Source organism: Sylvia atricapilla, chromosome 20 (assembly GCF_009819655.1).
Source record: "Sylvia atricapilla isolate bSylAtr1 chromosome 20, bSylAtr1.pri, whole genome shotgun sequence".
NCBI classification, from domain to species: domain Eukaryota; kingdom Metazoa; phylum Chordata; class Aves; order Passeriformes; family Sylviidae; genus Sylvia; species Sylvia atricapilla.
The window spans coordinates 6,563,184-6,588,765 of record NC_089159.1 but is presented as its reverse complement, the minus strand read 5'-3'; the positions used below and the strand labels follow the sequence as shown (position 1 = coordinate 6,588,765).

At 45.8% G+C, this 25,582-nt stretch overlaps 2 protein-coding genes across 2 annotated transcripts; one reads left to right on the top strand and one right to left on the bottom strand.

The window, feature by feature from the left end:
* Positions 1–4,898: 4,898 nt before the first annotated feature.
* Positions 4,899–17,129, bottom strand: SLC13A2 (solute carrier family 13 member 2). The gene is given in 12 exon segments (XM_066333335.1): positions 4,899–5,142; positions 5,865–6,002; positions 6,847–7,008; positions 8,240–8,354; positions 8,915–9,016; positions 9,118–9,339; positions 10,292–10,414; positions 10,637–10,811; positions 11,707–11,927; positions 13,038–13,312; positions 13,526–13,654; positions 16,632–17,129. Coding segments are annotated over 12 exon segments (1,896 nt in total). The 5' UTR covers positions 16,734–17,129; the 3' UTR covers positions 4,899–5,010.
* Positions 17,130–20,006: 2,877 nt separating this feature from the next.
* Positions 20,007–24,955, top strand: SLC46A1 (solute carrier family 46 member 1). Its single transcript, XM_066333334.1, has 5 exons — positions 20,007–20,288; positions 20,699–21,551; positions 21,920–22,003; positions 22,951–23,107; positions 23,635–24,955. Exons 1-5 carry the CDS (start codon positions 20,046–20,048, stop codon positions 23,708–23,710), a joined length of 1,413 nt encoding a protein of 470 aa, XP_066189431.1. The 5' UTR covers positions 20,007–20,045; the 3' UTR covers positions 23,711–24,955.
* Positions 24,956–25,582: the final 627 nt, after the last annotated feature.

Genomic DNA, 25,582 nt, shown 5'->3' with positions numbered 1-25,582 from the left:
GCTGGACAGAGATCAAGGGAGATGAGGGAATTCCTGGAGTGCTGCTGCAGGACCTGAAATCATCTGAATGGGACAAACTGGAAGCAGAGTAAATTTCTGATGGTCTAACTGATTCTAGTTAAAATTTCAGGTACAGTGACATCCAAAAGTAGTTGTGATGAATTGTTAGATCACAAATACCTCACACAGGCATCCAGCATCTGAGCCTTGAAGCAGCTGAATCTGGTCTGATTCATTACAATATATGTTGAACCCTTGAATGAATCATTCTGTTACTTCTCTATTTTCAAGTCAGATTGGTTTTGTTGTTTTGATTTTTTTTTTCCCTTTTGGACGACTTTAATACATTTTATTGATTTTTTTCGACTCTGCTGTCCTGCATAGCTTTTGAAAAGTGTTCCCTTGTTCCATTCCTCAGCTGTTTAAGGGAGTTTTCCAAGGAAAATCCACAGCAGACCTGGTGCTTGGCCTGGATTTGGGGACCCTGGGCATGGCCTGGTGCAGTGTCTGCAGGTGACACGTGGGGAGGGAACCTGCACCTCCTGGATGGTTTCGGTGTGTTAATATGATTAAAGGATAAATAATACTAAATGTTTCTCTAATAGGGGAAAAGACCTGGCATTGACAGTAGTGATTAAGTTCCATTAAACAGTTGTTAGTTTGGACACCAGGTGATTAGTACATCCAAACCACTTCATTTCCAGACTTTGGCACCTTGGTCATTACTAACTCAAGCCATAAAGTTCAGTGAATCAAGTTGTAAATAGTTTTATTGGTCCCATGGTTGAGGAAAAAAAATATTAAGGATTGTGAAATTCCAGGATGATTTCAAGTTATATATTTCTTAAGTCCTCGTGTTTCTGCTGTTTTTGCTCTTTAGTTATTCATCATTGCAGAGGTTTTAAACTCTGTTTCTGCTTTGGCAAGCACTAAATCCAGTGGGCCAATTGAGAGCAGGGAGTTGTATTCCCAAAATAAAATGCACCAAATGGAGAGAGGGTTGGAGATGCACACAGCTGCCAACGTGCCGTAGTTATCCAAGAAAGGAATTTCCTCAAGGACACAAAGGGAACACCTTTTCCAGCTCCTGAGGAAAGGTCCACAGTTACCCACAGGCTGCTAATTGTTGAATAAAACACAAAACCTCGTTTTTCTCTTTGTTTGCTGAAAATAATTTTTCACCTTTTTGAGAATCATTTCATGTCCATTTTATGATGAGGCGTCCTTCCAAGTAGGTTTTATTTTTTTTTTTCTTTTTTAATGCAAGTTTAGGAATTGAGTTGTACGTCCTGGACATATTTCGAGATGTCAGTGCTATACAACAAAGCTTGTTTTAATGCCTCTTAAGTGACTGGGAGCAAATTTTTGGTTTCTCCAAACCAATTTGAGGATTAGAAAGATGTGCTGGCTTCATCCTGGTTTAGCTTTCAAATTGCCATGTGTCCTGTTAAGTCTGTTTATGATTTCAGTGACCCTTGCATCACTCCCATGCCACTTTACAAATTGCTGCTGAGGTGTTTATGGCCGGGTGCCTTTCCCCAATGTAAGCGATTTTTGAGGAGCCTGCCCAGAAACCATCAGCTTTTATGGTGTGGTCACAGAAATTGTGGGGTATTTTTGGTTTTATTTTACAGGTTAAGGCCTCCCTGCTCCCTCAGAGTGCATGTGTGTGCCTGCAGAAGCTGTGTGTGTGCAAGGCAAGGCAGGACAGCTCCATCACTCCGGGGAGAATGGAGGAGGTGACTCCCAGTCAGCCACTTACTCACTGCCACACACTCTGGGAAACGTGTGTTTTGTGGTTTTGCCGAGCAGTTTTTTTAGGCCAGGGCAGGCAAAAAAAAAAAAAAAAAAAAAAAAAAAAAAAAAAAAAAAAAAAAAAAAAAAAAAAAAAAGGACACACATTGCCCCTTCTCATTGCCAAATTTATCCCTTGTGGAGAGCAAACTCGGTGTCAAGCTCGAGGAGCTGCACTGGGAATCCCAGCTAAGCACAGCAGGTGCTGAGCTGGCAGTTTCACAGCAGATTGTGAAATTTGATCTCACAATGGGAAATAGAGCCACTCCTTGAGGGCAATATCTGGAAACATAATGGGGAGCCACCCTTCAAAGGTGATCCGGGTAATAATGGGGCTTAGAAACACTTTCTACCTGCTTTGCTTAGAAAATTATGAAAATTTTTTAATAGTGTTACTGGGTTTTGCACAAGCACACTATATTTAGCTGTACCTCGACTGGTCCTGAGCTCAGACACACCCAGGGCAATGAACTGCCCAGTGCCACCACCACTGCGAGGGAGAAACTGGGCATGAAATTCTCAGTTCTTCTGTCCTGGTGACTTCTCTTCTCTTCTCTGGGCATGAAATTCTCAGTTCTTCTCCACTGGTGATTTCTCTTCTCTTCTCTTCTCTTCTCTTCTCTTCTCTTCTCTTCTCTTCTCTCTCTCTTCTCTTCCTCTTCTCTTCTCTTCTCTTCTCTTCTCTTCTCTTCTCTTCTCTTCTCTTCTCTTCTCTTCTCTTCTCTTCTCTTCTCTTCTCTTCTCTTCTCTTCTCTTCTCCTCTCCTCTCCTCTCCTCTCCTCTCCTCTCCTCTCCTCTCCTCTCCTCTCCTCTCCTCTCCTCTCCTCTCCTCTCCTCTCCTCTCCTCTCCTCTCCTCTCCTCTCCTCTCCTCTCCTCTCCTCTCCTCTCCTCTCCTCTCCTCTCCTCTCCTCTCCTCTCCTCTCCTCTCCTCTCCTCTCCTCTCCTCTTCTCTTCTCTCCTCTTCTCTTCTCTCTACCCTTCTTCCTCTCTCTTTTCTCCTACAGATTTTCACCCTTACTTTTTCCTATAATTTGGACATTTTTTTACACCCTCTGAGCAACTCCCACCGCAGATAAATCTGCACTCGCCCACGTTAATGAACGTGGAACACCCAGCATTAATGCATTGGCCCCATGACACTTTGGGCTACTTGATGTCTCCCTCCTTTCTTCTTGAGATTGGCATAAAGATTGCACCTGTGCTCCTGCAGGTACTTTATGCACACCACAGCCTCTGAATAATGTAGACTAATAGAAAAGACTTCAAAGGACCATAACAGAGTTTTAAAAGGGCTGGCAGGAGAGGCCGACGGGAAATGTTATAAGAATTCCACCTTTCCTGCTTAGCTAAGCAGTAATTCGGGAGGACATGTAAAGTCTGCTCGAGTATTTCAAAGAAAACAAAAAGCAAACAAAAGCAGAGCGCACTGCCCTGGTGCTGGAGACAAAGGGAGGGAGAAGGGAGAGGCTCTCAGCAAATCATCTGCTCCAGTTTGTCGTTTTTAAGTCTTCAGACAGAGGGTAATGAAAATATTTGGAGAGATTTGGGTGTTATTCGATAGAGGTAAAGGCAAAGGGAGGGTGGTGTAGCAATGACCTGAGCAAGTCATTATGTGATTGAAATCTGTTACCCAGGAGCTCATTAGCAGCAGAGGATAAATGCCTTTCCTTCTGGAGCTGTGGATATTCTACTGGATCTCTATCTCACTTCAAATTAAAACTCTGTCAAAGCCACAGGAGGATTAACACCAGGCTGTTCTTTCCAAGACAGTGATTTCCACTGCCGCTGGAACCATCAGTGCTGAGGAATCAATGACCAGCAGACACCAGAATTGTCTGGGTATTTGGAACTGGGGAAAAACTGCTGCAAGTCAGTGAATCTGGACATTTTATGAATCAAAATTACACTGCATGCCAGCCTTGTCTCCTAATAATTAGGGTAGAGAAAGAAAAAAAAGAAAGATTTTGAGGGGAACATACAATTTTAGAGTGAAATTTCCTCATTTTCACTCTCATGGAACCAGGATGGAAATCCCACCAGAGTGGGATTTCAGAAATGCACTTTGTGCAAAAGTCAAGCAGGTAACAACAGAACAAAGGTTTCAGAGTAAACTTCAGGGGCACACATTGGATAACTGCTCTGCCTGAACCCGACCTCATTTATGACACCAAGAGATTGTTTTGGCAAAGTGCCTTTGGATATCTTTCAGTTGGGTCATTAGGAACTTATCTGCTATTGAAAGTCAGCTCCTGCAGAATAGACATTAGATATGTAACAGGATTACATAATAGGCTTTTGAAAAGGAAAATCTTGGGCTGGACATTCCAAGAAAATTGGACTCAGTAATAATAACAGTGACATAACTACTACTTTAAAGAGAAGAGAAAAATCAACCATGCTGATTTCTCTGATTATTTAAACATATGGGAAGTGTCTTTGTTGTAAGTATCATGGACAAAGCAGTTGATACCTGAAAGACAGAAGCAGTGATTTGTAATAAAAAGCCAAAAAATCCCTCAAGAACACAGGGGTACATAATAAAAAAAAACTTTAATTCAATCATACATATTTTAGGACACAAGGATTCTCTCTTTTTCAAGGAAATGTCTTATTATGAACTTGCAGGCTGTAATCTGACATAAATAACATCGGGGCAGGTGTTCTGGGAGAAAAATAATCTTTTACATTCCTGACAAGGGGACCGCAAATAAATATATTTCAAAATAGAATGGGCTGACAGCGATTCTTCTGTGATCACACAACACACAGCTTGCTGTCAGTGCCCACGGAGTCTATAACAATCATGTACACCTTGAACATTTACACATATACAGGTGGAGAGCTGTGACAGCACAGATCTGTGCATGAAATCAGGAGCTCAGAGTCTCTCTCCTTTCTCTTCTGTATTCACACCTCTCTCTCTATTTTCTCGCTGCAGATTTCAGACTTAACTGGAAAAGCACTGGGGGAAAACACCCCTGCAGAGGCAGAAAAATCTAAAGGAGGGAGGGCTGGAAAGCCAAAAGTCACCTCGTCCTCCTGCTGGGGTGACAAAACTCAGCAGCCACCAGGCAATTTTACTGCTGTTATCATGGGGAGGGTTTTGCTTGTCCTTTTCCACAGAACAGGCTTTTCTCTAAGCCACAGCCTCTTGTGGGTGATGGTCCTGCTCTCCCTGAAGCTCGGACAGGAACAGTCGTGGTTCTGTCTCCTCCTTACAGGCAGCTCCCTGTCTTGTTTGCCCACGATGGGAATGTTTGCAGTTGGAACAAGGAGGAAGCCCAGGTGTTGATGGCCAGAGTTATGGTCAGAACTCCCAGAATGTTGAGTACAAACCCAGCTTTGGCCTAGGATTATAAAAGAGAAGAGCTGTTAGAAGCCCTGAGTGCTTTTTTTCCCGGATGGTTTCCTTTTTTCCTTAGGGTTTGCATGGTTTGATTTTCTCTTTGGCAAATTTTTTTTTCACACTGAATTACATTTAAGTTGGTTTTCTTCACAAATACAATTTGTATAAAGGGAAAGGTTTCTATTAGATAAAACTCTATAAAACTAAAAGTCCTGAAATCCTTTTAGTCCACTTCTCCTCTGACCTGGTATTTCTCTCTAATGTTACTTTGGGTTTCTTCTTGGATCAATTATAATGTAGGGAAGTTATCAAGAGATGTGGCACTGCTGTCCTTGCCTCTTCAGTGATTTCTTGAGGCACCAGGGCACCCTGAGATGCGCCAGGCAGAAGGAGAGCCCAGGTGACAGGGCTCTTGGACACCCTCATGCTCTATATTTGGGTTTTTCAAGCAGTTACACATTGACAGCTCTTATTATAAATTCTTCAAGAGGCCCTGGTTGTTCTTTAAGAGCTCATTAGCACCTTTATAAGATTCTCAGAGTGTATTAGAGACACGGTGTGACCCTTTATTAATGCACACACCTCTTGACATAAGCCGGGCACACTGACTTTTCTAACGCTCCTCTAAGAAGAACCAGCATAAGAAAAAAAGGAAAGATCAAACCTAGGGGTGAAAATTCTGGAAAGAAAGAGTTGTTTGGGTTTTTTTCTTTTTTTCCTCACCATATCAATAACTTTGAGGTGTCCATAGGAGAAGACAATGGCATTGGGAGGAGTTGCCACGGGCAGCATGAAGGCCAGCGACGCCGCGAGTGTGCAGGGCAGCATCACATAGAGAGGGTTGAGGCAAATTGCTTCAGCCTGAAAAAAAAAAGCAGAGATGATGGTTTGGATGCCCAGAAATGCACAGAAACCTTTTGGCAGAAATCTGACTATATTTGTCCGTGTCAGAAGCCCGACTCTTCCCCAAACACTGCAGCCACTCATATTTTGGTGCCGCTTCGGACACTTCCAGCATCTTTATGCAGCAGATGCAAGAATTGATTTTGTGGTCAGGGCTTTGTGTTTCTGCTGTATAAATGGAGAAATAATGCTTAGAGTCAGGTCTAAATCCTGGCTTCAAAATTAAGTTATCAGGGGAGGTAGGTGAAGCTCTTTTGATGAGAGCTTTGGTTTAGGGGTTGGCTGGACTCTGTGGCCATGCAAAAAGAATTTGGAGGAACTCATTCCAGTTCCTATCCGGAACCAGCTTTTCAGTTGGCAGGACACTGTCTATCCCAGTGACAGAAACCTCCCGTGGAAATGCAGAAGTCTGAATTAGGTCATGCTATCACCTTCAGAGACTTCTAGAAGGCCAATGCTGGGGGTGAAATACAGGCACGGAATGTTCCAGGCAAGGAAATGCTGCTGCTGGTGCTGCCTCCGTGCAGAACAAATTGGAAAAAAACAAGTACAGCTGGCAGTGACCTCATGCCCAGCCTAGAAGGCAAACTCTTCATATGCCAATGAATTTAATCCCTTTGCTTTTCACCAGCAATGATTTTAGAAAGGTTGAACTAAGCACAGTGTGCGTTCTCATATGCACACAGAGATTTTTGTGTTGTGCCCCTGATGGGATCCAGGAACCAGTGTCAGCCAGTTAGTTTTGACAGCTGAGGAGCTGCAAACTGTCCTCACAGGAGTATTTTGAAATGCTGGGGCTCACCATGGAAGCCAGGATGGGCAGGAAGAGGGTGGTGGTGGCCACGTTGCTGGCGCACTCGGTGAAGGTGGCGATGAGGAGGCACAGCAGGAAGGCGATTGCTGGGGCAGGGATGCTCTCCAGGGGGGTCAGTTGGTTGCCCAACCATGTAGACAGACCTGACTCCTGCAACACAGCAAAGAGGGAGCCCAGGTTGGAGAGGGAAGAGCCACATCACTGTCCTCTCGCAGCTCTTGTCCAGCTCTCCCTTCTCAGAGCAGTTCTCAGGCAAACTGCTGTCTGCAGAAAAACGCAGCCAGGGCTCACAGACAGGATTGTTCAGTAGGTTAAACAAAAAAACCACCACCATTATTTCCCATCCGAGGAATTGGACAGTAGAAGATCCTGTATTTATATGCATTATTGACAGCAAAAAATTATTTCTCTATTCAGATCATTACTTGTATGTGATCAATATTTGAGGTGCTTTTTTAAAATGTAAGCTATTTGAATTAATTTCCTAAAATGTTTTTATATATATATATATAATATATATATATATATATTCTCAGATACTGTAGTGATTTTATATCATTTCACCACATTGGCTGAGATCTTGATAACTGTGTGAAGCTTTTCACACCCTTCATCCTTGTCAGTCACTGGGAAGTAGCAGCATCCTCCCTGTCATTCTGGGATTTCTGCAGCAGCTTTTAAGTACTTGGTTATTTATTCTAGGATAAATTAGAGTGATTTCTTAAATATTTCGTTTTCCAAACATGTACTTTTCCATTTTAATTTTGATCTTCGAATTCTAAACTAGTATTTCTAGGCATTTGAAGCCTTTTAGAATTCTTTTATTGTCTATAGATTTAATAAATGGATTTTCTGTTCCGTCACTTAAATCATTACTGAAAAATAATGCATAGCACTGGAATCATTCCTGCAGATGTTTTTTACCTGCTCTTGAAGGAGAAAATTCAGCAAGCTCTAGCATTTCTCTTCTAGTAGTTTAATTTAAATCCTAATTCCATAAATCCTCGGTTTGAAATACTTTGGAGACCCCTCCTGGGTAAATCATCTCCTCACTCTGGCCGCATCAATTACATCTTATTTAAAAGAATTTTTAAAGTGTTGGGGCAGAAAATCAGCCACTTTTCTGGAAACACAGTTCACTGTGCTGCCCTGATTGCCGGCGCCATCCCAAGGCAAAGGGGAGCAACAAGGATTTGTCCTGATCCCAGGGCTCCAAGGATGGACCTCACCGCCAGGAGCTGGGGAAAGGAGCATTGGATGCTCCCAGTGTGCCCTCTTGTGTCCTGGGACAGCACCAAGAGCACCATGGAAAAAAAAAAAACAACCCAAAAAAACCCACCCAGGAAGAGACACAAAGCCCAGGTGAGCAGGGGAATGTTACCTCACTGCCTTTGGCCAAGGCAAAGCCACCTCCCAGCAGGAAGAGGATGTTCCATGGCATCTTCTCCTGAACGACTTTCCATTCCAGGAGGGGTGGAGGTGCCCGGAACTTTGCCCTGCCCTCTGCAACCCAAAAAAGAGATTTTAGTGAAGGATCTTACACTCTCCAAAGAAAGCAGAACTTCTCGGTGGGAGGTGAGTTTGGGCTGAACGTCAGGAATCCCTTCTGTCAGCAAACTCTGCAATTATCCCCTGAAGCAAACGCTGGGAGCGCCATCAAGGAAAGGTTTTTAAACTTGACTTGCAAAAGCTCTAATGAATGATCTGTAGCTGCTCCAAGAAGCACAGTAGGAGGCAGGGAAGGGTGAGTTAAAGGTGTGGCAACAACTCTGTGTGTTCCTCTTAAGCCCTGTGCTCCCTCCTGAAGATTCCAGCCCGGAATCCTGTACAGATGTGTGTAACAGGGGAGGAACACCGCTGGGATCAGAGTCTCCTAATTAGTGAAATGACGAGAAGCAGAGAATTTTATGCCATGTGGGCTTTGCCCAACCTAAAGCACACAGCTGGAAGAGCACCTTGAAGTGTTATTTAATATGTGAAATTTCCTTTCTACACCTAAAATGTGAAAATTTCCCAAATAGCTATACAGACAGCCGATTTTTGGTGCTGCAGTGACTCACCTGTTTGCTCTTCATCTCTGACCTGGTTGGAATAGCCAGAAGGGAGGATGAAGAGCAACATTGAAACGAAGAGGGCAACTGTAGCATCAGTGACATAGCTGCAATAGAGCAGTCAGGTATTTAGTCAGCTGTGCTCTCAGCTGGATAAAATCCAGCCCATTTCAGTTTTATTCGAAGTGAGGAGGAGAACTAGCACTACCTTATATTATCTTTGTTGAACAGAACTGTTGCCCAGCCTGGGAAGAATCCAGGTTCTCTTGTAAACCACAGCACCACCAGGAGAATGAAGATGACCAAAACTTGTATCTCTGCAAATGACATTTTGCCCAGTTTCTTGCTCTCTTCCTTGATGATTTCGTAGGCCTGTTGCTCCCTAGCCTTGTCAGCAGGACTGGCACCACAACCAAAATTCTTCTTAAAACTGGAAGAAAATGGATGAGAAATGTTAGAGAAGTTTGCCAGGTATCCTGAGAGTTAAGAATCTAAATTTTATACTCAATCATAATGCCCTTATAGGTATTTATATATGGCTATTGAAATTGAATCTATTACGATTATCAACCACGGTGAGTAGGAGCTGCATGTCCTGACAAGATGATCAGAAGAAAAGCTTCCTGCTCCTAAAAGCTCATTATTTAAATGTAAATGAGTGAGATATCTGGGCACATGAGGGAAAAAAAATTACAGAATCACAGAATGGTTTGTGTTAGAAGAGACCCAGATTCCATTTCATTCCACCTTTCTGCCATGGGCAGGGACATCTTCCACTAGACCAGGACAATGTTAATGTGATTGACAAGGCTGTTGGATCACTAGGAAGTAAAGAGTTGCTGAGCTTTTTAAAACGACAGAAAATGAGAATTTTAAAGGAGGGATTTGAAGATGAAAATACCATTTCAGGTGTTACAGCACTCTTTCCATGGGAAATAAGGGAAGTTGGAATAATACAAACATGATAAGCTGAGTATCAAACAGCAATGAAGGCTGGTTGTGTGATCTGCACCAGAACTAGCACAGAATTAATCTTCTAGGTCTGAAGCAACCCTGGTCACAAAGGCATTTACCAGCTCTGAGCAGAAATCAATTTCCTGCTTTGGAGCACAGCAATCTCCTAGGACATGACAGCAATGCTGCAGAACAGGTCATGTGCACTTAGAGCTCTCTGTTTTCATCTACAGAGTCCATTTAGCTGGGCTTTGATCAGATTCCTCAAATAAAAACTTGCAGAATTTTAACAGGCACCGAGTGTGCTGTTCTGGTCTCTGCTGTGTGTCAGAGCTCTGTCACCTACTGAGTGATTTTTCTCATCCATAAAAAGTGTGTTAAACAAGTCCTTGATCAGAGCTGGATTGCAGGGGCTCAGGGATACTCACTTGAAGCCCAAGTAGAGGATCTGCAGCCAAATCCAGGACAAAATCAGCAGCACCAGCATGGTGGGGAAGGCGAAGGAGAACCACGAGGCAAAGTTGATGATGCCACCATTTTCTGGATAGAGGCTGGAAAAATGCAGGTGGCTGTTAGCATCCCAAATTCCACATTCTCTTCTGCCCTTCATTAATGAGTCAGGAAAGGGGAAGGTTCTGTGTTTGGGGCCCATTAAGGAAGAGAAGCTCCCTTCTCAGGAAAGGGGCCAAACTGACATTTTCCTTCTCTGTGCTGCCTGGGAGTCAGCTGTAGCACAATGCTGCAGTTTGGTGGGTGTGTGATCCCAGACTTACTCATTAACTTGTCCTTGCAGCACCAGATTTGGCGTTGTCCCAGTCAGAGTGGCGATCCCTCCGATGCTGGCTGAGTAACAAATACAGAGGGACATTCCCTTGGAGAGATTCGAGTGCCTCTTCTCAATTTCCTCTCTCACTTTCTCTTCATCAACTTCCACGACATGAGAATTACCTGGACCCCAAGGAACACAAGAGATGCAGGAGTTATACTGGACAGGAAAAGGCCTTGGCCCTGCGTAATTTAATATTTCAAGGCTAGAACAGAATGGATTCAAAGCTGAGGGAACCAAAGTTCCTCATTTTAAGGCTGGCACTGTTAATTTCTTTTGATCTTCTGCCCATTTTCACTGGTTGTCTTGACACAGAGGAGTTTTTCAGAGGGGAGTTTGAAATGTGGGATAAAGTTTGAACCTACTGCTGACGTTTCCTTGTGAATGAGGGCAATGTCTGAACTGCTTGTGGAGGGGAGTGAGGCAAGAACTCAGAGAATTATTAAGAGTTAGAGAAGCTGGGCTGAAAGGAACTTTTTCTGCACCAGCACCTGGCTGCTGGCACTGAGATTTATGTTCAGAAACACTGGGAGCACCTCAAAAATGGGGAGAGGGCAAGACAGCTGGTAAAGAGATATTGCTGTTTGATTGTGTACCTTGGGATTAGAGAATTCATTTTAATCCCTAACCTTCCAGCTGGAAATAGGCCAGAAATTTCCCCTTGGGAATTCCCTATTATATGATAAGTTACACAGTAGATAATAATTGAACTGACAGAAATATACAGGGAAATAGCAAGCCTGATGTAAAGGCTTCCCCTAGTGGAGAATTTGTACTTTTTGTCGATTTATTGAGTAGCTATAATGTCTTTGTATTTTTGATTTAACTTCAGCCAAGTCAGCAGCCCATTGTGGTTTTGTCTGGTTCATGGAAGAGACTCATCAGTGCTGTGGGGTGCAGTCAGGATGCTTTGGGGACAAGTCTTCTTTTAGAATTTACTTGGAACTGCTACAACAGAAGAAAGCACCAGGTCATCTCCCATCCCCTTGAAGAGCAAACCACCCACAACCCATTCACCTGGTTCCTCTGGTTCTTTTAAGCTGTCAGGTGACTTTTCCTGCAGCTCAAAGGCTTTGTTGGTGTGCTCAGACACCTGGACAGTGGTGCAAGTCTCGAGTTCTGACTTGTGCAGCTGCTCCATCACAGCCTGTGCTATGGGGAGCATCATGGCAGCCGTGGCCGTGTTGCTGATCCACATGGACAGGAAGGCTGTCACCCCCATGAATCCCATCAGGAGCCTGAAAGGAGAAGGTTTGGGAAGGCAGGATCAGAACTCATGCTCTTTATTTTTGTCACAAAGAGCCAGCTGCTAATGCTGGCTTTGGGAAAATTCTCAGCAATCCCCACCCAACATTTCCTCCAGCCCTGGTCCACCTCGTGAGGGGCACAGTTAAGATTAAACACCAACTTCTCTTTTTCAGCCAATTTTTTGGCATTCTTATGGCTAAGAACATGGAAGCTGATAGCTTGGAGCAAGCAGTTTATCCGGTCAGATCCTGCTTATTCCACATCCTTCTGAGGAAGACATTTCTCAATTACACGTTAATACATTATAATATATTTTGAAGAGGAATTGCAAGCTGAATTGGATCCCAAATGGCAATCAGTTTAGGCCATAAGGAAGATGATTTCTCTCTCTCTCTTTTTTTTTTTTTTTTTTTTTTTTTTTTTTTTTTTTTTTTTTTTTTTTCCTCTTGTTATTTCATCTCACCTCTATTATTTAAGATTCTCTTCTTACTCATCTAAAATTGTAATCCTCGTTCTGGTATTACTCTGTTATTTGTCTCAAAATTATCCTTTAGATGAGATGTAGATTATATATCAGATGAAAAGGGTTTTATCTTGTATGCATTTTTATTCTATTGCTTTGTAATTTCCTTCACTATTCTCTCTTATGAGCTGAGACAGATTAAACAGGGTGATGTAGCCTGTGCATAGCCTAAAGTTCTAGTCTGGAAAACATTTGTTGTTTTCCAAACGAGCATCCTCATATTTTCTCTTCTCTTTGCAACCAGCAGCAGGCAGAGTGTCCGTATTTTCTCTGTTCCAGCTGTGGTTTTTCTTCACTGTCCAAAGCTGTGCTCCTGGCCAAGCCTGGCAGCACTCTTCTCCTTCCAGCATTGACTCTCTTGTTGCTATTTCTCCACCTAAAAGCCTTTTGGAATTATTATATATTAAAAAAAAGACACACCAGGTGTGTAACAACCTCAAGGCTTGCTCAGGCACTAACTCACTTGGGCTGCAGGAAAGCATTTGCAAGGGAAGATCTGCATATTCCCATCAGAGATGGGGGAGTTTAATGCCATAAAAATCCTTTATCCCACAGCATTTCCACCCCTGTAACTCACAGGGCTGGCCTGACACCGGTGATGAGCAGCACCCTCAGAGCCACTCGCTTGTGCAGGTTCCAGCTCTCGATGGCAATGGCCATCATCAGGCCCCCCAAAAAGAGCATGTTGGAGTCCTTCAGGTATTCCCGAGAGGCCTGTGAGGTGGGAGAAGGGAGAGGGAAGAGTCACAAGAGAGGGGACTTCTCCTGAGAAAGTTTACCCCAAGGGCATTAGCAGGGAGTAACCCTGGGCTGCATCTGAATGGGGAATTTGCTCTGAGTTCAGATTAGCAGCTCTACCCAGAGCTCACTCGGGGCTTGTGCATCTTCTAGCCCATGGAGAAGACAGATGATGATGATGATGATGATAATAATAATAATAATAATAATAGCAACAATGTTAAAATAAAATAGCAAACTATCAATAATATAAATATAACGATGATGATGATGATTATAAAATAATCCTGGGGAATAATCCCAGAATAAAAGCAGCTGATGTCTTACTGTTGATGAATCCATGATATTCATCATTGGGAACAGCAGGACGGGCAGGAAAGCTGTGACAGCCAAAGGCAGGGCTTCTGTGCACCAGTAAAGTGCCATCACGATGATCACATAGCCACATAGTGCCTCCTGCCAGGGGAAGGGGACACACAATCAGAACACACTGAACGTTGAACCCAGAGCTTTTCCAGAAGCCAAGGCCTCATAATTACATTCACTGCCTGATAAAGGGATTAGAGAAAAGGTTATTTCCTGTGCTTCTCTCCCACCTAGCCTCTGACCTAGGAAAATCCTAATCGAATGACAAACTGTGCAGCAACCTCATCAGAACTCTGAGGAGAAGATGAGGCCTTCAGTGGGGGTAAAAATAGTACCAGGGGAGAAGAGACATGGACGACTTTGGACCTTTCATGATAAGGAATTGGCAATCACTGAATAGGCTTCTTGATTGTGCTGATGGTGTTCTATTCTATATTCATGTCCTTGAATTGCAGAATTAGTTACTGATCCAGCCAAGGCTTCCCCACCTGTAACCCCACGGCTTCAGGTCATGGCCCAGGTGAACCACAGCTCATTTCAATAGCTGGGACTCCTGGTACTGTAAATGATTTTATAACCTTTCACTGGATTTTTAGCTTAGTGGAGACTTTGAAAGGCTCGCTGGCAGACTGGTCACAGATCATTTCAGCTTCCACTGACTCTGTCTCGTTTCTTTGAGGCAAATGAGATCCCCTATTTCATGTCACTCTTCTGAGAAAACCTTGATTTAGTCCTGCTTTGGACAACCACACCAAATTTCATGTAAAAATGTTGAAGTCAGTCCCTGCACACCGAAAAGATTCAAAATTATTTGTCACAAAAGTGGCATTTGGTTGGGTTGAGAAAGAAGGTGAGAGGAGGTTTTGTTGTCTTCTGCCTTTTGGAACTTGCAGAATTACGGGAGACACCAAAGCCAAAGGAAAGAAACCATGGATGTGTGGTCTTGGATAAAGGATGTCTCCTGAAATAGACTGAATGAAACCGTAGTGATGCTTTTTGAGGTGGGATTACAGAGGATTAAACCGAGGAGCTGGAATAATGGGTGGCAGGATTGAATTTGGGATGCTTTGGAACACGCTCAGGAATTCCGAACGTGGTGTGGAGGTTACAGAGCTGCTGAAGGGAAAGGATGAGCAGGGAGCTGAGCAGTCTGGAGGAAAGAAGAAGAAAGCAATCTAAGTGTGAATTATCAAAGCAGCCAGGCTGAAGCAGTAAGTCGGAGAGATTCCCAGAGATATGAAAATATTCCTTTTCCAGCTTTATTTTTAAATGACAGCATTAAGAACCTTGATCATTCATCCCGCTGATCGCTGAGAGCAATTTGCCCTTTCGGCAATCCTTTTTCTCCATTTTTGTTATTAAAAGACACAGATGGGTGCCTTCTGAGAGGCCTTAGTAGAGCTTTGGGATGTGTCTTGTAGGCACAGTGCCAGTGTCTTCCATCCTGCTGTGAACAGGCTCTCCAGTAAAAGCTGACTTTTCCCAAAGTCAGGACATTTGTCTGCCTTTAAGCAAGATTTTTAGCATTGTTTGCTCTCAATTATAATAGCTCAGTGTCCAGTGCTCTGTCATTATAGGGCAGGTTAATGGATCAACAGAATAGAAAAAAAAGTGAAATTCCACCCTGTAGCTGCTGGCTCACAAGACTGTGTGCAGACGCACGAGCTCTTCCTGCTCAGCAGTGGCACAGTGCACAGTTTTAACCCCAAAAAACCCTTCTTGAAGGTTTCTTGAAGTGGCAAGGGGAAAAATCCAGGACGTTTTCAATTTTCATCTTGTTGCTGACTGCATAGAAACCAGAGGGAGTCATTTTGAAAGAGGAACTGAACCAACCCTGCCAAATCATTCCACAGGTAACTCCAAGGACTCACTGTATGTAACAATGCCTCCAGCAAGTGAGTTTGAACTCGTGGCCTCAGGACAGAAAAAAAAAAATCTCTCTCTGTCTCCCTAGAACTTTCCTGATCTCTTTTCACTTCAGTAACTCCTTTGCCTTTGGAAAAGCTAAACAGCAAAAAAAGGTACTTCTTCTTCTTCTTTTTTTTTTTTTTTTTCCTTCCCTCCTAGTGAGCTTTTCAGTAATAATCTAAACTATTTTATTTACCTAGTGAGGGAATGAGAGGCCACACCTGACCAGGTCCACAGTCAGAGCTGTGAAGAGGACAGAGCTTTGGGACAGGCAGGGAAGAGTCAGGGAGGTGGAGAATGAAGCTTGGAGAAGGACCCTAAACTGGGAATCAGCAGGGATTGGGAGGCAGAGAGGGAAGAGTTTTGGTGTCCACGGACAAGTGACAGGAGGGGCAGTTTGGAAAGAGCAATTTCGTGGGGCTGGAGATGTAATAAGAGAACAGAGATTAAATCTTTCTGCATGAAGAGGTTGGGAGTGCAAGAAACAGTGAAGAAGCAGCAGAAGGCTGGGAGTCTGTCAGCTCACAGCTCTCTCTTTAAATGATCAATGCCTCAGAAATACCTGCCCAGACACTACAGCTCCGTAATCAACTTTCCTGAAGGAACCCTAAACCAGGTGCCCTCCAGAACTTGGTGTTTTAAATTTAAAATCCTTGTTTGGGAAGATTCTTACAGAAATACGTTAAAGCAACACTGAAATGCATGTTATTCTCCCTCATGCATCAAAACGTCTTGTCTGCCAAAAAATGCCTCTTCTAAGCAGCAGTGACAAGAAGGAAAAAAAAAATAAATAAAAGAAGATGTGGACTGAACACTGTTAGAAAATGAAAAGAGGGATTAAAACTGAGCCTGAGGTCCACACCAATAATCTTCAGCATAGAAAGTCCCTTTCTAAATCAGCCAGATGCAAAGCAAGAGTCACAAAATCTCATTGAGTGTTCCTCTAGAAGATGCAACCACAGATGCTGCTGCTCATCCATCTACGCCCCGCTGCTTTTATATTGCCCCAGTATGCTCAGGAAAAAACAAAAAAAAAAAAAAGAAAAATGAAAATAGATCTCCAAGCAGAAGATGCAGGTGCTCCGAGAAAGAACCTCTTCACCCTTGAAAAAGAGCAGCTCCGAGACTTTTCAACTGAATTTTGAAAAATTATCCTTACCTTGGTAGGCACAACCAGAGGTAGAGGGAGAAACAGGAGGGGCACCAGGACAGTGATGAGGTATTTCCTGCAGGCCAGCACTGCCTGCCAGGAGAAAGCCATGGTGCTGGAGCTAGCCCAGTGCTGAACGGCCTGGAATCTGCTGCTTGGAGCCTATATAAACACCCGGGAATATTAACCATTGACCTCGGGAGATTGGGTGTTGTTTTTGGAACTGTAATCGGAGAAAGAAGGAAGAGAACAAAGAAGGGAGGAGACAGTGAAAGAGTGTCAGAGCAGGAACTTTCTCAGGAGAATCTCTCAGAAAGGTGATAAATCCATTAGAGAATTAACTCCTTGTGCAGCGAGTGGGTTTTTGAAAGCATCCTGGAATGGCCTACACTTAAAAAAATTTACATATATATATATAAATATAAAAATTTATGATTTGGTCTCTAATAATACTCTCTTTGAATACATGCTGCTAATCCTCCTTTAAAAAAAAAAAAAAAAAAAAAAAAAAAAAAAAGAAAGAGAAACTGCTCCCTCCAAAACAGGTTGAAGAACTATTTCAAATTTCAAAAAATTATAAGGGAACACTGCAAATGACATCTATATCCGTAACACTCAAATACAAGGATTGAAACACCAGTGTAAAATGTTACATAAATGTCATTGTTTAGGATGTTTATGTTTGTTCACTGAGAAATTCACTTTGGGTAGCAAAATCCACTGGGCAGAGCTGCTGTCACCAGGTGCCACACGAAGTCCCCACACAGAAAGGGACAGACAGTCCTTACCTTAGGTCTTAGTGGATTGAGGAAGACTTGGCTACAGGGGATCCCTTTGCAAACACTGGATTTATTTTTAATTTTTAATTTTTTTTCCTATATTTTTGATCATGCAGGTTTATCAGCTTTGGGAACTTGCAGGGTGTATTGGAGGGGAAAAAAACAAGAAGAAAAGGTACCACAGGGAAATTACCAGTTATTCTTGCGTTAGTTGTAGGCAACTTCCAAAATAGAAGCTGTGAATCATTAGATTCTATACATTGGCAGGAATGGTGGTAAACATTTTAAGTCCAAAGGGTATTTCTTGTTAATGCCACGTTGATGGCTTTGTTAGATCATCCAAGTTCATCCCTCAGCTAATGATGATAACATTTCCATTTTATTGGTATAAATCATCTTGGTACTGTTTATAGCTTACTCAAGAAGTGAGAGACAACGTGGAGCACAGCCATTAGGTCATCTGATGTCAGCTCCACAAAAAGTGTCTGCTGTCCCTGCCTCTCATCCCTTTTCTGCCAGGGCTTTTTTTTTTTGCTCTCAAGAATGTGCTAATGATGGAAAATCAACTGCCAGATTTCCGAGCTGGACTTGGGGAAATTGCTCACAACAAACAGCATCTACGTTTCTTGGTGCCAACCCTGAACATTAGCATCTCGTCCTTCATAGAAAAAGAATGAGAAAGAGCTTTCAAATTAATTCTGTTCCCCCACATCTTGCATCCCTTGAATGTTTAATTACTCTCTGACAAGGTGTAGTGACAAAATCAGCCGACGGCAAGGTCATTTTTCTGCTTTTTGCTCTTATGGCCTAAGATGCAAAGGAAATGTAAAAGAACACCTCATTTTTGCACCTCTGCAGCACAAAGGTTATGCAAAGACTTTTGCATCTCTGCAGCCTCATTCATGGAGTGTAAATACCAGCGTGGAAGGGTCTCAGCTGAAGAATTGTGCCTTTTAGAATTTTAAAGAATTCTAGAATTTAAACAGTTATAAAGACTTGTTCTTTAAAAGCAGCACCTCCACAGAGGTGGTTGCCACTGTCATGTGAGTCACAATACTTTCAAAGACGCTAAAAATGAATCCTGTAAGTGCTTTACTGCAAAATGAGTGGTTTATATCTTGTCCAAGCTTTTCCTGTGGCCCGTGAGCTCCTCGGTGCTATCAGAGGAGCGATGCCAATTTACATTAGTCTGGAACTGCTCCAGTTTATATAAATGGGTTAATCTAATACTCTGAATCGTGTGCTTTGGATTTAAAGGACAACTTGGTCTTTGCAAGCCAAACCTCACAGGAAACCAAACAGCACAGCCAAAACCATCTTTATTACGTGAGTTTATAGGTTATTTTGTCCTTTATAAACGGAAGTATTCTCTAACACGCTGTGAAGTAATAGAAGCGCGTGTATATTGCTAAACACAATATTTTGCTGATCCTAGTGCAGTTAAAATGTTGATTTTGGTTTGTTGAGCCTGGAGAACACTGAGGGGAGCCTTCACGGCACTCTGCAGCTTCCTCATGAGGGGCGTTGGCTGTTCTCCCCTTTCTGGTGACCAGTGACAGGACCCGAGGGAACAGCACAAACACATCAGGGGTTTAGGCTGGGTATTAGGAAGAGGTTCTTCACCCAGAGGGTGTTAGGGCACTAGCACTGGCTGCCCAGGCCGGTGTGGGAGCCCCATCCCTGCCGGGATTCACCAGAGTGAAGATGTGGCACTTGGGGACATGCGGTGGCTTTGGCCGTGCTGGGTTAACGCTGGTTAACGCTGGACTCTCAGAAGGCTTTTCTCAATCCAACGATTACATGATTTTGTGGAACATCACCCTCTGAGAGCTGCACCTTTAGCACCGGGATCGCGGCAGCGCCGACGGCTCTCGGCAACCTCCGGGCAGAGCGGGGCCGGGCCCGTTCAGGGCGGAGCCGTGTCGGTCCCGTTCGGGCGGAGCCGGGTTAGTCCCGTCCCGGGCGGAGCCGTGTCGGTCCCGTCCCGGGCGGAGTCGTGTACAGTCCCGTTCCGGGCGGAGCCGTGTCAATCCCGTTCGGGCGGAGCCGTGTCGGTCCCGTTCGGGCGGAGCCGGGTTAGTCCCGTTCCGGGCGGAGTCGTGTCAATCCCGTTCAGGGCGGAGCCGTGTACAGTCCCGTTCCGGGCGGAGTCGTGTCAATCCCGTTCGGGCGGAGTCGTGTCGGTCCCGTTCCGGGCGGAGTCGTGTCAATCCCGTTCGGGCGGAGCGGAGCCGGTCCCGGGCGGAGCCGGGTCAGTCCCGTTCCAGGCGGAGCCGGGTCAGTCCCATCCCGAGCGCATCTGTTTCAATCCCATCCCGGGCAGAGCCGGGTCAGTCCCGTTACGGGCGGAGCCGTGTCAGTCCCGTCCCAGGCGGAGCCGGGTCAGTCCCGTCCCAGGCGGAGCCGTGTCAATCCCGTCCCGGGCGGAGCCGAGCCGGTCCCGTCCCGGGCGGAGCTGGTCCCGTTCCAGGCGGAGCTGTGTCAATCCCGTCCCAGGCGGAGCCGGGTCAGTCCCGTCCCGGGCGGAGCCGTGTCAATCCCGTTCCGGGCGGAGCCGGGTCAGTCCCGTCCCGGGCGCATCTGTTTCAGTCCCATCCCGGGCGGAGCCGTGTCAGCCCCGTTCCGGCGGAGCCCCCGCCCCTCCATGGCCGCCATGGCCGCTCCGCCGCCCGCAGAGCCCCCGGTGCCCCCCGGCCGGCGGTGCCCGTCGCTGCTCTCCGTGGAGCCGCTGGTGTTCCTGGCCACCGTGTCGATGTCGCTGCAGGGCCCGCTGGCCACCCAGTACCTGTGGGACCGGCTGGGAGCCGAGCACGGCTACAGCGACCGCAACAGCACCGAGTCCACCGGCTGCGGGGACGGCAACGCCACGGCCGACCCCCTGCGGCAGGTGGGCACCGGGGGAAACGGGGCTGCGAGGGGACGGGGAGCCCCGAGGGGGAGAGGGGAGCTGTGGTGGGGATAACTCAGGGGGAGAGGGGCGGCACGGGATAGATGGGGACCCCGGCGGGAAAAGGGGTGGGAGTGGGGAGCCACGGAGGGCGTGGGAAGTTCCCAGGGGAGAGGGGAGCTCTGGGGGAGCAGGGGGAAAGAGGTGTCCCGGGGGAACAGGGAGCCCCGAGGGGAACAGGGAACTTGAGAGGAGCTGGGAGTCCCTGGAAGCAGAGAGTCAGGAGGGGATGTGAAGCCCCAAAGGGAGCAGGGGGCCCGGAGGGGAAGCGCAGCGTGATGGAGGAGTGGGCAGCCCAATGTGGCCCTGGGTGCTGTGGGAAACTCCTCAGCTGCCTGTTTCTCCTGCAGGAGGTGGAAGTCCTGGTGTCCCGCTGGAACCTCTACATCAACCTGGGAGGTTTCTTCGCCTGCCTGTTCTCCGTGACTCTCTTGGGCGCGTGGAGCGACAGCGTGGGCCGGCGCCCTGCGCTCATCCTGCCGGCCGCGGGCATGGCCCTGCAGACAGCCATCTACCTGCTGGTCATGTACCTGGAGCTGCACGTCGCCTTCTTCCTCCTGGGGCGCATCGTGAGCGGCCTCACGGGTGACTACACCCTGATCCTGGCCGGCTGCTTCTCCTACGTGGCCGACACCAGCGAGCGGCGGGCGCGGACGTTCCGGGTGGCCGTGCTGGAGGCGTGCCTGGGCATCGCGGGCATGGTGGCCAGCATTGGCGGTGGCCAGTGGCGCAGGGCTCAGGGCTACATCAACCCCTTCTGGATGGCCTTTGCTGCCAGCCTCGCCGCCACTCTCTACACCGCTTTCTTCCTGCGGGAGTCGGTGAAGCAGAAGAAAGAGACCAAGCTGTTCACACTCCGTCACTACAAGGCTGTGTACAGGCTGTACACGGCGCCGGAACAGCCGAGCTCCAGGTGGAAGCTGGCTCTGTACTCCTTGGCTTTCTTTGTGATTGTCACGGTGCATTTTGGAGCCAGGGACCTGTATGTTTTGTATGAGCTCGGCTTCCCTCTCTGCTGGGCTTCTGACCTCATCGGGTACGGCTCGGCCGCCAGCTACCTGGCTTACCTGAGCAGCCTGGCGGGGCTGAGGCTGCTGCAGCTCTGCCTTCAGGACACCTGGGTGGCAGAGATAGGACTGATCTCCAACATTGCTGGGCTGGTGGTGATTTCCCTCGCTACCACAACGCCACTGATGTTTACAGGTGATGCTGAATGCTTAAAGCCCTGTTTGTCAGGCTTTTGCCAAACTGATGCTGGTTGTGTGCTTCAAAGGGAGTTCAGCACGTGAGGAGGTTCTGCCTCGTGCAGCAACAAAGCTGTGGCTTGCTAAAGGCAGTGTTGACCAAACACTGAAGTTGGAGGTTCATCCGTGTAGCTCCTAGAACATTAAGCTTCCCAGAACTGTTTTACACTGCAGACACAGACTGAAGTGCCTTATGAGATCCAGGAGGGTGAATTATGTCGAAATATAGCAGGGAGACACTGCCAGCAGCTGCAGATTTCTGGGACTGACTTGGGAGACTTTATTTTTCAGCTGAGCTTTTCTTAATGTGCTGTGTCTTGCTCACAGGTTATGGAATTTTGTTCCTTTCCATGGCAGCCACTCCAGTCATCAGATCCAAGCTCTCCAAGCTGGTCAGTGAGACAGAGCATGGTAAGTAATTAACACTTTTTTCTTGGAATATTGAAACCAGACGCTGGGGAGGTTAGGAGTTCCCTGGCTCCACTGGACTCCTGTGCCCCTGCATTCACCCTCAGGCCCTGGATAACTTTTTTTTTTTTTCCCCCCCCAAATAATTGTCATTCTTTGATTCAGACTTGCTGCATTTCCGAGATGAGAACAAGGGAAGAAAAACAGGAACAGTTCATTCACCCATACAATTCATTTCCAAAACGTTCACAAGAAGCAAGAGTTAAAATTGATTATATAACCAAGAGAAAAGTCATTCTCTTGGCCATAACTCTCCTCTGTAGATCAGTAACAGTGGGAAGAACCAGGTGTTGTTGCAGGGTTGTATCATTGACCATGGTGAAAGATCATGGATAACCCGTAGGAGGAGCATATTTGCCTTTTGTCCAGTTATGTGTTTGGAGGCCTTGCACTTGCTGTGAAGCACAGCACAGGAGTGTTCCCGAGGCAGCCAGAGGGAGGAGAGAATCCAGGTGGCAACACTCAGGAGGTGGTTTTGCATAATTCACGTTTCTTATTTCAGGACGGCCATATGCGGCGCATGCGGCCAATTTATGGTGCTAAATCTTCTGCTGTACTTAATGTTTAACAAGTGATAAGAAGTGTTTGGCAATGAACAGATCTATAGAGCCCTGGCCTGGGGCATTTACAATCCAGCTGATAGATAATAATATCCCTGTCATCTCCTGATGGAAATCCTGCAGGTTGGTGAGGTGGTCCTGGCCACAGGCTGGACGGGCCACGCCAGTCCTGTCCCACCTTGTCACACTTGATATTCACACACCTTTCTGATGGCAAGTGCAAACCCTTGGAAAGACGGGCAGAATCCACTGAAGATGATGTGTTACAGGTGTTTGTAGGCAATAACCAGTTGCCTATCTCACCAATAACCTCTTATCTCTCTTTTCCAGGTGCTCTCTTTGCTTCTCTTGCCTGTGTGCAAGGGCTGTGTTCACTCGTGGCTACAGGAGTGTTCAACTCTCTCTACGCTGCCACCTTGCACTTCATGAGGGGATTCCCATTTCTCTTTGGGGCTATAGCCCTCCTTATTCCAGCAGCTATCCTTGGGTAATTTACTTCAAATGTCTAAACTTTGCCATGTAATGTCATATGGAAAATACTATTTACTCTTAGGATAGAAGGTGGCAGGTTTTAAGGCATATTTTCAGTTATGAGAGGGTGTCTGGTGCTCCAGTAAAAAGAGATGCAGGTCATTTATTTTGGAATCTGAATCCTAGGGATAAACCTGCAGCCTGAGTAACGTAGCTGCCAATATTTAAAGTGCTTCAAAGACTCACTCCACTTTCAGTGGAATCCAAAATCTGAAATTGAATTTGGAAGTTTTTCATGGAAGAGATGGAGCTCTCTCTGCAGTCTCTCTTCCTGTGATTTCTTTGTAATGAAAGCAGAAGTTTTGTTGTGATAGAAAACAAATCCCCTGGTGGGTTTTCCCTCTGGGAGAGGGAACGTGTTGGGATTTGCACAAGTGCATCAGGATCGTTTTGTTTTGTTCCTCTGAAACTTTTAAGACTCTCTTAATTCAGCAACATCCCCATGTGTGCCTTTGAAAGCTGAAACTGTTCATTCTTTTCTAGGTGGATACAAATCTGGGAGTCAAAGCATGACTACAACCACTTCCCAGATCCTTCCCTGTCCCCTACAAAAGACTGATTTTGACAACAAGGAATTGACCAGCACAGCAGTGTCCACCTGAAGACTGCACTTTATTCTTCCCTCAAAGGACAGATCAGTGTGGGAGGGACACCCTGCTTATCCTTACTAACTTTTAAATGCCAGATCGTTGGAAATCACAGGAGGAACTTGATTTGAAGCTGTGAATGTCTCTTCAGTGTTGTGTTGGCTCATCTGTCAGAGAAAACCCAAGAGACCCAAAAGCCAATCAAGCTGGTGTGGGCCTTTTGCAAGGCTGGTTCGTGGTTTGGGTTCTGGCCCTGCCATGCTTTTAGTGGGGAGAGAGGACTGAGTTCTGGTTTAATTGCAAAGCATTTTCCCCTCAGAGTATTGCAGTGTGCAGCTGATGAGCTGTTGGTGTGGGTGAGGCACAGACTGAAGCAGTGTCCTGCTGGGGGTGGGAAGATCTGTGCTCCAGATCATCGCATTGCCAGTAAAAACCCAACAAATGTGACGTGCCACACCACAGAAATCCTTATGGAGAGGGGGAGTTTAGCACAGGAGTGCTATTGCTGTCCTTACTGACTGAAACAGCTTTAGTTTTGCAAGTCAGAGGTGTCCTAAGGAGAGGATCTAATTAATGGTAGGAATGCCAGTTGGATGTCCTGCCTGTCTGCAGCTCAGCCCAGGATCTCAGAGGTGGTTTTGAGATGTAACAGACCATCTGAGAATACTGCAATGCCAGTAGAATAAATCCTGGGTTGGGAGGGACCCACGAGGATCCTTGAAGCAACTCCTGTAGGTGCCTTAATTGACAGCTGCCAAAAACTGTGAAGTTAAAGAGAAACTTGTCAGAATTGTCCCCTCCCTTGTACTGCAAAGCTGAGCCCCAGTTTGATAGGTGTGCCCCAGTCATGTGAAATCATTGCTGTGCATATCCAGAGGCCTTCTTCAGCAAGCTGGTGTGGGAACAAGACTAGTGTCTTTAATCTTTTTTGTTGTATCTGGCATAATCTTGTGTTGATTACCTCAGTTCTGTTTCCTGTCCTGGAATCTCTTGATGCCAGCAAGCAAACCCCATGTCCATGGTGCTAATAATTACTCTTTTCAAAGCCTTACCTGTGTTGCTGCAATCCTTTTTGTTTTCTTCAGTGTGCCATAAACCAGCAGATCTGTGCACACTGCACTGCACCTGCTGTTCAGGAACATGCAGTAATAATGGCTTTAGTGTTACTTTCAGAATCAATAAAGCCTCCATGCTCTTTTATGGTTCATAAAACCCTAGATATCTTGTGCAGCTGTTGATATCCTTCGTCCTTGACTTGTTCAGGGTTTCTCTCCATTATTTTCATTCTCACTCTTTCATTGAAGACTGCAGTAAAGAAGGAGCAGAAGGAATTTATCTGTCTCGTGGAGAAATGAGTGTGTGAGAGTGAAAAGTCAGGAAAAATGCATGATTGGGACTTGCAACCAGCCCAAACTTGTTTTTCCTGACCACCAGACTAAAGCTTGCAGGAGAAACCTGCAATCTGAAACTTGTCCTTCAGTGTGCAGAAAAAGTGAAATGCTTGTACCCAGCTTTGTTCCTGTCCACTGGGGGCTTGTGGTAAAAGCAGGAGAACTGGGGAGCAGAGAGGGAGGGAGGCTTTTAGAACTTGGTGTTATGCCACTTGCTCCAAGCAGTTACACCAGGTCTGATTGCTGGGCTAAGCCTGGAATTGGCCTCCCTGAGGAACAGGGCATGCTTGTGGCTGAACTGATTGTCAAGTCAAGTCCACTCCAGCCCATGCCAATTCAAGCAGCTGCTCAGTGAGGTGAAACCTGGCTCTGCATGGGCAGAGATTCAATGGCACCCATTATGCCTCATTAAAAAAATTAAACTTAAAGTTTTTCTAGGCCGTCCTCCAAGAG

Bases quoted from the DNA above. Each gene is read 5' to 3' on its own strand.
- SLC46A1 (XM_066333334.1), top strand. From the start codon at position 20,046: ATGGCCGCCATGGCCGCTCCGCCGCCCGCAGAGCCCCCGGTGCCCCCC. The intron at 20,289-20,698 runs GTGGGCACCGGG...TTTCTCCTGCAG, and splicing joins CGGCCGACCCCCTGCGGCAG to GAGGTGGAAGTCCTGGTGTC. The intron at 22,004-22,950 runs GTAAGTAATTAA...TCTCTTTTCCAG, and splicing joins GGTCAGTGAGACAGAGCATG to GTGCTCTCTTTGCTTCTCTT.